Genomic DNA, 15,417 nt, shown 5'->3' with positions numbered 1-15,417 from the left:
CATAGGCATTAGAACATTTTAAACTACTTCAAAATGGTAGTGAAGATGGCACACAACATGCAGAGTCCCTCCGCAGTAGTCTAAAGGACTTGCCATCATTTCCAATGTAATAACAGCCTTGAAGACAAAGTTCCCAGGTTCCCATGGACAGCTCCACAGGTTAAAAGAGAAAAGGACAAGCCTCTCTTGTTTTTTTTAATAACAGAAATAGGGACTGTAATACCCACCAGGATTCTGCACACTTGCACAGAGATACAGAACTTGCCAGAATACTAGCACTTAATTTTTTGCTTCAATATATCTCCTAATCATACTCAACAGATTTCTTTCCTTAGGCTCGGCATTAGTATTGATGTGCATTCTAATGCAGAGAGGCTTAAAATTCTATACAGTATTCTTCAAGTAGAAGAAGGAACCTGATGACTGGTACTTTCTAATCTCAGAGGTAAATGCAACAGAAACAGAAAATCAGCAGATGTTTTAGCATAAAGCTTGCTTTTATTGGAAACCAATTAAATGCACACACCTGTTTTCTTGGGGGTTTTCTTGGGGGGGGGGTTCTAATATTGATTTTATTTCACTTATCAAAATAAAAATTATGTGTTGTCCTTAAAGTGCTACACAGCTTGTGAACTTCTCAGGGAAAATGACTGTCTTTCCTAGTACCAGTGTGCATGGTAGCATAAACCATAATGAAATCCCTTTAGGCAAGATTAATAATACCTGATTCACATTACAAAACCAGCAGTTATTGTCTCATTGATGAAGACCATAATACTTAAGTACGCGTGCAGTTTGAGGGTATTAAGTATGTGGTTAGTACCCTAGCTGAATTGAAAGCTTTATGAAGCCCTGATAACGGATCAATATAATTAAATTTTCATAATTTTAAGTCTGCTCTTTGATGTTATCATTTTGCTTATTTTTTTTAATTTGATATCTTGATTAGCAGTCACGTCTCATTTTTCCCAGCAAGGATGAACTGAACATTGTTTTATTGTTTGTGTCTGTCCATAACAATATATCTTTATCTTAGCTAAAATAATGCAAGAACAATTTAAACCATACATAAGCAATACAAATGCAATTGGATTTCATATATTTCATCTTAAAATAATGAATTTCTGCTTGGTTTTGTGCTGCAAATTAAAATGGATTCTTAAGAACAATGACATACATTACTTCAGTTTGACTTTAAGTTGCTATCATCTAGGAATTCTGACTCATCCTCTTATCTTTCTAACAGTATGTTCTGCTATGTTCAACTGAGCTTTAGACACAACATCACAGTGACCTTCTTTCTAACCTGTATTTCATTTTTACAGTTTGAAGAATATGCATAATAGATATTCCCTCACCTGCTTCAAGTAAACAAAGGAGAAAAAGCTGTCATTTTGTGTCTATTTTTAATATATGTAATAGTACCTGTTCTTCATCTTGTCAGGTATATTTTGCATTTTCAAAGCTCAACCTATAAAGAAGCTTGTGGCAAATCAGAATACTTATGAAATACAAGTTGAATCTCCTTGAGGGCAAATTATATGGTAGCAGGATAATTCATGGGATACATGAAAATAGTCTTTCCCAGCTCACTCAGCCATACTGTCAAAAAAAAAATGCTTCATCAAAGGTCATTTCTTTTCTCTTTTTCAAATATATAATTGTGGCAGCATACACAGTGAGAAAGTGTGTTCCTGTAAATTTAGATTAATACCTTAAAGAATGAGAACTAGTGTCTCAGTATGTCCTGTTTTACATAACCGTAGAGATTCATCTTAAGTGTAAAAAGCCTGTTTTTATAGTTCTTTAGATAGTAGCTTGTATCCTTAGGTTTCAGTGACTTCCCATAGCACTGAGTTCCTAAAGTTAATTAAGTGTCATGCAAGCATGAATTATCATACCCTTGCACCTTTCTCTCCATTGGCACCTGGAAATCCTGGGAAACCAGTTGAGCCCTACATAAGAAATGCAAATATCAGAGATATCAACAGCAAAATAGTAGCACAGCCAACATTTACTTTACATGTAAAGCACATCTCCAAAGTCATGTACATTCTACACATCAAAACTGCAAGTATGACAGCTCTGATGAATAGCTGTAAATTAACTTACCATAACGCCTCAAGTCCAGAATGCATTAAAAAATCAATGTATAGAATGGACATTATTTGTCATCTTATTAGACAATAATGCAGTCATTAAATCTGCACCATTTTTAGCAGTAGGAAAGAAATTATCAGTAACAGCCCACTAGAAATAACTGTATCATAATGAAGAGGAACAAACAAGGCCTTGTTGCCTCACAGTATAATAATACTTTTACAAAATAACTTTATTCAAAATAAATGTAAGGTGTTGCCACATGTGAACAGTGGTCCTCTATTCATTTTACTGAGCTGTAAATTACTTCAGGTGCTTTATTCACTGTAAACTGACCACTGGTGAGTTTCGTGTAACTGATATGTGCAATTTGTATGTGCGCTTACATGCTCATCTCGTAAGTAGAATTTATGGGGAGATTATCTGACTTGATTCTATATATAGAAACTGCTTCCAGACATTATTCCTGCTTCTCCTTTTTTCTCCCTTTCCTCCTGTTAACTGCCCAGTCTAATCTGAACAGTACTATTCTTTATTTCTGGTATACAGGTCCAGAGGGACAGCAGACTTGTTACCAAGGTGTTAATTTGTCATGAGGGACTTGGGGTCAAAGCAGTGATAGACTTGATTAAATATACTTTTAAGTGACTGAAGATGAAAATAAAAGCAGTGTTTAGTTTGGTCAGCCACTAAAGCTACTGGCCAGACTCCCTGCTGTCATAATGGACCTATATCTGTGCAGCTCGCTATTAGTATTTTAGCGGCAAATAAAATGCATATAACAAAAACTTAAAATAGAATTTCTTGGTGCTCTTCTTTGAAACATCAATAAGTAATTTTTCCTTTTTTTCTCCTTTTCTTACTTATGTTTTCCTTTTAATGAATCTTGTTTAACACAGTCATTCCAATTATCCATTAAGGACTCAGGGGCAGTACTTCACTGACACTGCTTCTAATGGAAACCTGACTGATATTCACTGGTGAGAGAAAAGTAAGATATTTTCCTTCCTTCCTTTCTTTGTTTTTAATTCTTCACCAGTTATAACTTAAAATGTGAATAAAATAATGAAAATTCTACTCTGCGAAGCCCAAGCATGTTCTTTATAATTAAAAGGGCAGAGGTAAAAACAAATTCTAATGATCGGGCATTAACAGACATGACTTGGTTGTAAATATCTTCTATATACAGCACTTTTTGCAATTGTGTTAATCAAGAGGGACTGGACAGAAGAAAAGAATATAGCGAAAATTACCAGATAATGGCAGTACTCTTAAGAACAATTCTCAGAAGAAAAATAATGAAAAGCAAGTGACAACAAAAAAAACAGTGTGAACCTTCTTGACAATACTGGGACAAGATTTCTTATTTGCTTTACACAGCTAATATGTTTTTCTGCTGCTTCTTTTTTCTCTCTCCCTTATGCTAATTCAAACTGGACTGCGAATAAGTTTCAAAACAAGTCTCTAGTGAGTTGATGTATTGTAGCTGTCAGTACTCTTCCTTGGAAGTTTAAGTGACAAATTAGAAAAGCAAACAGTGAATTCAGCTTGAGAACTATTTTCAATTTTAATGTGATAAAAATTTAATGTAATGAAATTCTTGATCAAGTCTTTGCTGAAAAAAGAATCAATCAACTTTTATTTGAAGTGTTACCTCATTTTTGTTCTTAGAACTGAATAATGTAAAACCTCTTTGACCTTAGACTTTTCAAAAGGCAGTTCTAAAGGAGAAGAATAAGAGAGACTGAAATCTCAGGCATTTGAGTTAAGAAACAGAAGCAAAACCCCGTGTCTCTCAAGGTGAATAGTTTTCATGAATACTTTCCATAGATGGTTTTGATATTTTTCACTAACGCAGAGTGTTCAATGAATAAGCATTATACAGATAGTTCATTCACTTGACAGAAAAGGGCCAAAGTATAGGCCAGTGTCAGAAAAACACTTTGCTTAGCCAGCCAGGAAGTTGTATTTCTTCCAAAAGGAAAATAAATTCGAATATAAAAATAGATCCTAAAATAGAGCAAAGTTGAGGATTTTACTGCAGGTTGATTGTTCAGTTGTGTAGAAGGGGCAAGGGATGCTTTTACTTGTGATATTTCCCTAGATGAGTCATCTGAGACAGTCTGGACATACAATGTCTCCCTAATGGCCTCCTCTACACTGGGAAATGTCTGTAGAATTATGTTTTCATTTCATTGGTTTTCTTTCTTGCTAATGTCAGAAAAGAGGGTTTGCAATTAATTTAGCATGGCCACTTCCTAAAGCTGTGTTAGGATGATCTTTTTAAAAATATGTTTCATTAAAATGTTTTAAAAATATAAGCCTTCACTTAAACCAGAAGCCACCTATATGGTCTTCTATTGCAATCAAAACATAAAAGATAGCTGAAGGATAGATCTAGGCACATAAATCAACTAAGGGTTGGGTTTTGTCTTAATGGAAGCAAAAGGAAAACGTAATGAAAATTGTAAATTATACGTTTCAGAGAAATATTGCTTATTCTATGGAAGAAGCAGTAACGACACAAATGGAATCCGTGTACCACATGGAAAATTCCCATCACTATCAGCCTTCATTTAGTGGTGAATACAGTGTTCGTTCTCTTTCAAGCATATCAGCAGTTCCTTCTTTTTCAAATTGTTTATCGCATGCCAGTCTGATGCTCGCACAAAAACACAACTCATGAGAGGATGGCAAAGGTTTGAAGGCAGTAGAGTTAAGAGGAAAGGTGGTACTCCTTGAAAAGCCTGCCTTAGCGATCCAATGTTTTTAAAGATTTTACTTCAGAAGATGATTGTCAAGAAAGAAAATGTGAAAAATGGCCTTTGCTTTGATGGCCACACCCTGCTTCCCAAACACACCAATAAAGTAACTGCCATTGTGAATAATGTCAAAGCACAAGATATATGGTTCATTTACAGCTTACCTTTGGACCTTGTCTTCCTGGATATCCCGGCAATCCAGGTACACCAAGCTTACCCTACAATAAGAAGGCAGTGTTAAATTTCGTTTTATCCTCCTTAGTGGTTCAGCAAACTTCTACAGAAAATATTTTTTCCACAACTTAGAGTGATGATACTTCACAAAATATATACTAATCAATTCAATAAATTTCTCACTTTAACTATTAATCACCAGTGGACTTAGTTCCATAAACCGAAATACAAATCACACTCCAATGAATGAGTTTATCAAAGCCAATACATCAGTGTCTTCTTTTTTTTTGCCATGAAGTGCTGTGTAGTGATGTGGGGCTGAGATCACTAAACTATTACTATTCCCTAAGAAATCAGGGTGTTAATAGGTTTAAGTGAGAAGAAATCCTTTTTAGGTTATTCTGTGTGATGTCTGCTTTGTTCTCCACAGAATTTTCAGGAATAGGCATTTGAAGAATCAACTTTTTTCTTGAATAGTTCTAAACGGTTTGAGACTGTGATAAATCATACCCCACTGACTATTTGCTGACAATAGATTTGTCAACAAACATTACCACCTCATCAGAAAGGACAACAGGATGAGCAGTCTGATCAACACTGACATTAACCATTCCTAGAAATGAAATACAGTACCCTACCCCCTTGAGTTGGTCTCTTCAGACCTCTAGAGGATAAGTGATGGTTTGCCACTTTCAAAAGCAAGGGAAAGTAGTTTCAGTCTCTGAAAGATGGGAACTCCGAAAGATGGGGAAGAATCTGCCTATTTGCCTATTCTAAACACAGTCCATGTTCCAGGCTGTCACATTTTGGAGAAGATCTCAGTGGAAAAGATATGATTATGCAATATAATATGGTACTCTGCAGTAACCTTAGATAATGAAAAAGAGGAAGGAGACACCTGTATGGAAAAGGAAATTTGCCAAAATAATCATGTCTATTCTTAAAAAATGCAGCACATGAATAAAGATGTCATGCATTATCATACTGATGTAAGTGCATGTGTCTGGCCGAGAAATTATTAATAAAGAATTCTTTGATTTATGAAAATAATTATAATATGGCCAGTTATGTGCCACACTGAAACAAGCTGCACGCATTACGGTGATTGAAATGCTTTGCAGCATGACAGTACATCAAATTCTTGCCAAATTCACTGAAAGTTTGTCCCTGATTTTAGGATTAAGCAAACTCAGTTGCATAGGTTTTGAGTGTGGATACAGATGTTTTGATTATAAACTCTTTTCCGATATGTTCCTCATTTTTTTGGCACCATACTTGGCATTTTCTTTACTAGGTAAATCCAGCCCTAGACCTACTTGGGAAAGAGGATTTTCTTACCGCGGCTTCAGCTGAACGTAGAGAATAGGAGACTACCCTGGTACTTTCATTACTATGGCAGTGGCACCTTTGCATTAAATAAGTCATAGGAATGAAAAGGGAATAGGACATTCATAACTGGTCTTACAGGCACTTCCCTAATACTGTGGGGAGATCTAAGAATTCACAAAGATTATGCTAGTCTTTGCACTAAATATCACAGGACCAACATAGAATTCTTCTCTGACCCACTCCGTTCTGGCCAAGTATCGACAGAATATCCACAGATGATGTTTGAATTTCAGTGGTCAATAAAAGGTATAAATATTTGTAGAAAAAGGAAAAATTTGGGTCTACAATTCCAAGTCCAGCTAAAAGTGTTATCAACACCAATAATTTTTTCAAGTATCTTCTGATATTTAAAGCTTCATATTCTGGACTTGTGTGACTGTAAGAGTCCCAATTATGTCATAGTGAAGAAGAAATGCTTGAAAACATGAACCTATATTTATATTGAGTAATTTGAATATGTAGATTTAAAAAAACCCTCAAATCCATATTTAAAAACTAACACCAATAAAACAAAGTTTGGTTTGGGTTGGTTTGGTTTACTTTGGTTTATTTACTTAGGTTATAAAGACGTGAGTAAGATGAACTATTTTGTAGATGTCCTCAGTCAATTAATTATTCTGCAGATATCATGACAACAATATAATTTTTTTGTAACATTCCTAATATTCTTACATTTTTATCAGGCCAGTGATACTGAAAACAACCATTGCCATGAAACAGTTCTTTCTGGAGAATACAAATATACTGTAGATGAAGATAATATGACGCTTATTATACCAGACTGTTTTGCTGATCTAGTTAGAACTGCCTTTGTGGTGTGAACTCAGCTTGCCTTCATGTAGGAGAATAGTTCTGAGTTTCTTTTTTTATATGTTGATAGTTCCCAGTAGTTAAATAAACAGGAAAACAAAACTTTTTTTCTAGTGAGTGAACTGAGGTTTTGGATACATACTTTTCTAAGACTTTATGAATGACATTAGGCTCAAATTATAACCCTAACTTCTTTCTGAATTTCTAATAATGACATACTCGCAAAATGTATCAACTTTTGATGAAAAGAGTTTGTTGCCAAGTTTGCTGAATACATTTTTTTCTTCTTGGCAAAACTCTCAGCTGTGAACCTTGTTACCTTTTTAGTAGTACCACATACTTACTAACGTTTCAATGTATACTTTCAAAGACTGTATATAGATGAAAAGGCAGATAGAATAATTAATCATGATGTCAGATGGGATGTTGCTGGAAAATACTAACTACTCCTACTTTAAAGACAGAGAAAGTGAGAAAGAAATGTAAAATTCACCCTCTGCCCTACTGTGTCAGTGACAGAACTATCATTAAAGCCACAGTTACCAAAAAATTTAAAGGGAAATATTTTCATAAGCATCTTCTCACTTTTGTGAAATACAGTATACACATTTCTGAACCATCATTTTTTGTTTTATTTTATCATTCTTTCCCGGTTATCCAAAATGCCACTGCTGAAATCATCTTCCTTTTCTGATGCTCTCACCCAGTGAAATATGGTACCCTCACACACATTCCTCAGCGCCCTTTCCTCCTCTATATCAATCTCCAGTGTTTTTTGTTGAGGTCAGGATTCTACAGAGATTTGTACTTATCTTTGCGCTTGTTTTCACTTGTATTTCATATCACTATCCTTTTTTCAGTCATCCCTTTTAACAGCCCCTTTCACTTTTGCCAACCCTATTTTGGATTTTTATTCAGGATACGTTTTCTGTTTAAAACAATCTTCATGTCACAATTTGTCATAATATGACTGGGAATATTAATTCACTCTCCAGCAGCACCTGTACCCTCCTTTGTGCCCAACCATTTTCTTTGCATCATATTTTCCTTAACTGGCATCCACTGTATGCAGTTTGGGATAAGTATTTAGCTGCTTTACATGCCGATAAAGTATTATAATGCCTTTTTGTATACTTACAAAATAATGCTTCCTTGCAACTTATTCAGATGTGAACTCCAGTGGTCTGCTGTAGTAGTGTCTCATAAAAACTAATGTTAGGTAGCTAAAGATTTTGCAGATCTGGAGACTTGTTTTTTAAGTGATGGAGATGATGGGCTCCATCTATGTTATGAGGCAATGACATGTCTACGTTGATAACTGGCTACTGACCTTTTCCCCAGCTGGACCAGCAGCACCTGGGTCCCCAGATGGACCTGCTCGACCTTTTGGACCTTCTGGGCCATCTTCTCCTCGTGGACCCGGCTGACCAACTTCTCCCTAAAATACACCACCTTATAAATATGGACCAATTGCCTTTATGCATATTTTACAGAGACTACATGCAACTACTTGAAAAAAGTTTTCAGTAAATTTAAATAGAAATTATAATCATGGAATGGTTTGGATTGGAAGGGACCTTTAAAGGTCATCTAGTCCAACCCCCCTGCAATGCGTGGGGACACCTTTAACTGTATCAGCTTGCTCAAAGCCCTGTCCAACTTCCAATTAGGAAAATACCACTACTTATGTTCACTATATAAATGCAAATACATATAAATTAGGCACTTTCACAAGTGTGAGAGCCCAGTCACCTTGCCTGAAGACAGCTGCATTTGGAAACTGCATATTCTTATTTTTCTTTCCCTAAATTCCTGTGAAGGCACTCTGAATATCCATAGAAAGTATAATGTCTGTATCTAAGTACTTATGTGGATGCCACCTTCACAGTTATTTATGTACACAGACAAGAGATATAGGCCAGGAGCCTCTTGTGAGAGGTTTTTTTTTTAGAAACTCCACAACACTTCCTGTGAAAGGAAGTAAGTTCCCATTGGGGTAAATAAACAACATTTTGGCAGAGATTTGCAAGATGCTAGGTTGGAATGGAAACATCTTTATACCAGACAGATAGATTAATTTTCCTCTGGCATATACTGGAGATCTTGCAATCTGGAAAAGGAGATTCTCTAGGAAGAAGCTTAGTGAAAAGGATATCCAAGACTGACATTCTCTTCCTCTCTGTAACTGTGCCATTGTTGATTCACAAGAACCAAATCTCTAGCTCAAATCTGTGCATGCACAGAGAATAAAAATAATTTGGGCTACGACTTTTTATTATATTTTTGGTTTAAATTTATTTGTTCATTTCAGTGACCCTTTCAAAGTAATATCACTTAAACTTTTTAAGAACATATGGGTTATGAATAAATGCTTACCCGGTCACCTTTAAGGCCCATGTCACCTTTAAATCCTGGAAAACCGTCTTCACCCTAACAAAGGCAGAAATGCATGTAATGACTTCTAGTAGTAAAGAATTTTTTTTTCTGCTGACAGAATAAGAAAATACATTCACTATAGATTAAAATAATTTACATCGATAAAGTGAGAACTTCAGAGACCAGAAAATCTAATATTTGATAGAAAGTATATCAGTGCACTATACAAAATTCCTTTTTACTTTGAAAGTTCCTAATAAGAGCTTTTCAAAGTGTTTAAAATCTGTTTAAATATAGAGGCAATATAATTCTTCTGTTTTATTATGAATTATCCTGTAAAGTCCTTTCTTAACTCTTAAGCTGGTTTTTATTATCACTCTTTTTAATAAGGCCATCCATTCAATTAACTAAAAAATATTCAGTGTTATTCTTTTTGATAGCAGAACCCTTAATTAATTTTTCTTTTAGTCTTAATAGTATCATGAAAGGAAGGAAAAAATTGACTGGTCATGATGTCTTATTAAAAAACAAAAAGACATATATTAATTTTCATAACCGCAAAGAAGAAGTAGTTATTTCTATATAGTAGTTTGATATCTGACAACACTCAGCCCTGCCTATTCTCATTGGCTGATGTGATTGAAAGTAAGTAGAGAAACCAATGGACATTAAGATTGATTCTATATACAGTGGCAAAATAAGTGCACATTATTGTTATTCCTAGTGATAATTACTTATTTACTGCCTAGTCAATTCTGGCAGAGAATTTACTCCAAGCATTTTAATATGTCTCCATGCCGGAGTAAAAGCAGGCAGTATTCAGACAAGTTTCATTTATATCTGTATAAGTTAGTTCAGATACAAACAGAGATCTCCAGCGTTGTTCAGTAGAGTTGTTCATGACTTGCTTTAGCATGACTCATCAGCTTTTGGTTCCCTCTTTCTTAATCGAACTCATCATAGAAATCATTAAAAAAAAATCATAGAATCATTATACAACTACTGTTCCAATATCCGGACAAGAGATTATTGACTACATTTTTATCTGCTGCCTATTTATATCCTGGAAGCAAAGGTCTTAGTGATGAATGAGCACATAGTAAAATGTTTTACTATGATGCTGTTAGTTTTTTGCTATGCTGAGGTAATATTGCTGACTTAGAATCTGAGTAATACTTGGACTGTCAATAAAGCCAGGAAAGAGTGATACTGTGCTCCATGTTACTGAAAAAAAAATGAAGTTTCCATATTGCTTTCCTCAAGTTTCCATATTGCTTTCCTGGGCCCAGAAAAGTTTTATCTTCTCCCTGATCAGCAATTGAGACAGATTGCAGTGCTAAAGCCATTTTGACTCTGTTTAGAATTAGTCATGCTGCATGCAACAAATAACCCTAGAAACGGTGAAAGAAATAGATTTGCAAGAGGTAAACAGCTCAAAATAGGTGAGGAGACAATAATTTTTTTTTTTAAAAATCAAACAAGCAAATATAGTTTCTCAGTAGTAGGTGTTCATCTAAAAAAAGAGGTAAGCCATCAGGACTCATTGAAAAAAATATACTAAAAAATATTCTAAAAGCAGGTTTCCCATACTTTCTAGATGATGAAGCTAAGCTTTATATGGTCATCTTATGTTGCATAAATTAAAATTTCAAGGTGATCTTTCTTAAAATTTAGAGAGGTGAAAAAGGTAGAGTGCAGAATACATGAAAAAGTTTTAGTTGTAAAAGTTGCTCAGTTATGGCCGTGAACAGTAACAATTACATGAGAACACTCTGCAATGTATCAGCAAGGACTGACCATGTGCCAACTGCTGACCAAATGGCTGCCAAATGAACTGAAACTTGTCTTCAGCTTTCACAGTGAGGTTCCAGCTATTGAGATCTACAAGGGGTTGATTTTATTCCATGTAGGAGGAGAGAGCTGAATGCTCTATTTCCTTTTCTGCTGTTAACAAAAAATAAAATAGCTAAAGGCTTCTAGTCACATTTACTGGTCAGTACAGAGATGGACCTCCTCTGATACCCCTGGGATGGCTCCAGATCTACAGAGGCTTTCCTGAATGATCAGTTTATTTACTTCTGTCTCTTACAGCGCTTTCCCCCATGTAATGGCATCTGAATAATTTCAGTAAAAAAGCCCGTGTAACAGACCTTTAAAGCACTGTGAGGACAATCTATGAAATATCTTTGTGTGACCTTTTGAGGTATTCAGTAGAGTTCAGTGTCCTAGTGCAACTGTGAGATCAATTTTTAAGAACAGAGAAATACTGTGGACATTACACTAATCGGTATTGATTGATACGCACATACATATAGACACATATATTAAGCTTATTTATATGTGAGTCCTGTATTTTGTCCTAGCTGGATATTAATCACTCAATAAGGCACAAGAAAATCTGTTTTTTTGAACCATCCAGTCTCCACAGGTATTAACCACACTCGTTTTCAGCTTAGATTTAATGAGCAACTCTAAAATGAGCATGCAGACTAGAAAAACTGTGGTTTAGAAAAGCTTGAAAATGTGCAGCCGCTCCTGGAATCTGAGCCTGAAAGACAGATCTCTAGTGCTGAAATCAAGGTTGTTTGCCAAGAGTGAGTCTTCTGCTTTAGAAAATAGCTATAAATATATACACAGTAGCCACCAGAGCTGCAAGCACACAGGCTGAATTTGCCTGTGTGGTCAGGAGGTATGACTGATGGCATTTGTTATCAGACTCTTATTCCGAGTGCTGAGGGAAGTGGGAATTTAAACCAATGCCGGCTGTAGTTTCAGCTACTGCAGACCATCAGAAGTCAGTAGAGATCACAGTAGTTGGTGTTTGCTCTAGTAAGAGGTCTATGCACAGAATTAATGGTATCAGAGGGATGTAAAATCTTTCTTCATGTTCATATATATGCATCTGACTGCATCTGTCCATCACTTTGGCAAAGCCAAAGATCTGGGACAAAAATACCCGGAACCTAGAAAACCATTGGAAGATGTACACAAAAAATACAAAATCTAGCCTACAGCACACTATTAAAACAGATAAAATACTATTATCACCACAAATCTTTCTGATGCACAAGCTTCTCAGTATCCACTATAGTATCTATTAACAAGAGAGGGGATGTCTGAAGAGGGGGGATGTCTAATTCTCCGCTTAAGAGCACCTTAGAGAGAAGTTACTTAAACTAGTGTGAAGAGGATCCAAAACTATTCTAATAACTGAAGGTTTTATATTCACTTTGTACCAGTGTAAATAACCATGGAGGTCACTGATTTATGAATTGGGCTTGGTATATCCTTAGGCTAAGTCAAAACTAAACCCACTGCTGCAAGAGAAAACACACTGCAGTGAAGGAGACACAAGATGTTGCAGTGGAATACGGAACGCAGAAAACCAGAAAGGAATGAAATGCAGTCAGATTTACCTTTTCACCTTTGGATCCCTTGAGACCACGGACACCATCAGCTCCCTAAAGAATATAAAGAATTACCCACATGCATATATTCAAAAAGGGGTGAGGGGAGGAATCCAGTAATTAAATCTTACCTTTACACCACGAGGACCTGGATAGCCAATGGGACCCTGAGGACCTGGAGGCCCCTAAAACATATTGGAGTAAAGAACTTTTATTTGTACAGTACTTGGTTAGCAAGCAGTTCTCTTCTGAGTCTAATCCTTGTTCTTTCGCTATAATGCAGCAGTCTTGTGTGAGACCTCAAAATAACACTGGGCTGCCCGCTGCTAAGAAAAGTCATGGAATCACAAAACACCCTTCAATGTCACTATAAAACTATTAATAGGATTATGAACTTGGTTCTACTTGTATATTTGGGAAATACCCATCCACAATATAAATTGTCTGAAACAGCGGTAATTGGAAAGTGTAACAAACAAACAAACAAAAAGCTGCCAATTAGAAACCAGTGGTGTCTTACAGGGGAAAATGTATATGGTAATTACGATGATGATGGAAGTCAAAAGTAGAGATCAAAATAATGATAATAATAAAAATCACCATCCTTAAAAAAAAGAGATTCCAAACCTGAGCTAAAAGGCTTTCAATGCTGACCAGTGTCTGGATGTCATTATTTACTGTTTGCTGAGCGTTTTAAGGATGTTCAACTTCAATACTATGTAATCCACTGGCACTGTCTAATGAAACTGAGTTCTGTGAACAGTGGAAGCAATGAAGCCTGGAAACACACATATCTGTGTCCGAGGCTGAGCTACTTTGTTGATTCTCTGATGTCTGAGATGGACAGATAATAAAATCTTTCCCTAATGGGGCCATTGATAGGGTCTTTTACCCCTTTCCAACTATGCCTTTTCACAAAGCCTTTAGACTGTTAACATCTCTCAGAAATAAAATTGTCAATCAAATTTGGCTGAAATTGATCAGCAAATTCAAAAGGCATCAGGAACAACTGACAGATGGTCACATACCTGTACTTTCAAAACATAAACGATCTGTGTAAGATTCATTTTCTTAAGAAATCAGGATAAAATCTACAAGCCTCTAATAGATAACAACATTTTGGACAAATAGTAATATGCTGCTGTCAGTGGAATTGTACTTTCTGAAATGTCCTATTCATTCATTCATCCTATTTATCCATCCTATTTATTACTGAAATCAGTATTGCAACTGAAACTGATTTTAGGTGCTATAAACAGTGCTATTCTGGATAAATAAGGGTCAATATTGAGCAAGTAGAATGCTTTAAAGAGCCCCAAGACCCAGTGCTTCATAAAGAAATAAAGAAATTACTTTTCACTATCACTGACTTGAAGGTGAACTCAAAAATACAATGTGTATGCATGCATTTGTAAATGTTCAAAAAAAAGGTTCTGAAGAACCCTAGTGGGTACTCAATACAACGGAATTATAAACTCAAACTATTTGCAAGTTATATATATGAAATTTATGCAACTTTTATTGATTGCCATTCTGTCAACTCCACAATCAGTTTTACTTTAAAAGAGTAATATCTATATTATTTAGAATCTGTATAATGTTGTGAATATATTAGAATATAATAAATAAGTTTGTCTACACACAGATGCTTTGAATGTGTCATGGGTTTTCTATTACCTTCCTAAATAGTTCTGGCAGCAACAAAGGTGTCATAAAGCTGAAAAACTGACAAAGGTTTTCTTGAAAGCCATGTAAATAAATGGAAAAGTTAATACTCACCAATGCACCTTTATCTCCAGACTGACCCTCTTTTCCAGGATGACCCTGATTTAAGAGAAATGTATCTGATTTGGAAAATACTCATTTTTCGATAGTGACATTTTATTATAAAAACACAATTATATAAACACTTGAATTTCAGGTCACTAATCACCCTTCTTCTGTACTAGAACACAGACACATAAAATTTTAAGGAAAGATCTTCCTTTCAATACTGATTTAATTTACATAACAAAGGAAAAGCTGGACAACAGTTATGTTAATGTTAATGTTTTAGGAATATCCTGATCGCCCCTTATGTTTTGTTAATGTTTCAGCAGTAAAAGATTTTTAATGCAAGACACTCTCAAATTTGATTTTGAAACAAGCAAGGTGATTAATATTACAGCATGAAGAGATTCTTAAAATGATTTAAAAAATTATGGAATTTATTGCAGAAGCCAATAGAAGGCTGATCAAGTTTTAACATTCTATGTCTGTTTTAAACTGTGACTTGCTTTTAAAACAAAAATATGTTTATGTCTTAGTCTTTGTTCTATATCACTGACATTAATACTGCAGCGCTCAAAACATTAACCGATACATTGTTTTTCTTTCTTACACAATTTACACTAAATTGC

General features: G+C 35.3%; 1 protein-coding gene across 3 annotated transcripts in view; it reads right to left on the bottom strand.

Moving 5' to 3' along the window:
- COL11A1 (collagen type XI alpha 1 chain) overlaps window positions 1-15,417 on the bottom strand; it is a gene marked incomplete at both ends in the record, with an annotated part of 162,576 nt that overhangs the window by 65,976 nt on the left and 81,183 nt on the right. For all 3 annotated transcript variants that reach the window (XM_082483933.1, XM_082483935.1, XM_082483934.1), the window contains 7 exons: window positions 1,902-1,955; window positions 5,027-5,080; window positions 8,566-8,673; window positions 9,612-9,665; window positions 13,028-13,072; window positions 13,150-13,203; window positions 14,798-14,842. In XM_082483933.1, coding sequence (XP_082340059.1) covers window positions 1,902-1,955; window positions 5,027-5,080; window positions 8,566-8,673; window positions 9,612-9,665; window positions 13,028-13,072; window positions 13,150-13,203; window positions 14,798-14,842 — 414 coding nt within the window. The remainder of the gene's footprint in view (window positions 1-1,901; window positions 1,956-5,026; window positions 5,081-8,565; window positions 8,674-9,611; window positions 9,666-13,027; window positions 13,073-13,149; window positions 13,204-14,797; window positions 14,843-15,417) is intronic.

The sequence above is a fragment of the Vanellus vanellus genome (assembly GCF_965231255.1).
Source record: "Vanellus vanellus genome assembly, chromosome: 5".
In the NCBI taxonomy this organism is placed as follows: Eukaryota; Metazoa; Chordata; class Aves; order Charadriiformes; family Charadriidae; genus Vanellus; species Vanellus vanellus.
This window is presented reverse-complemented; position numbering and strand designations above follow the sequence as displayed.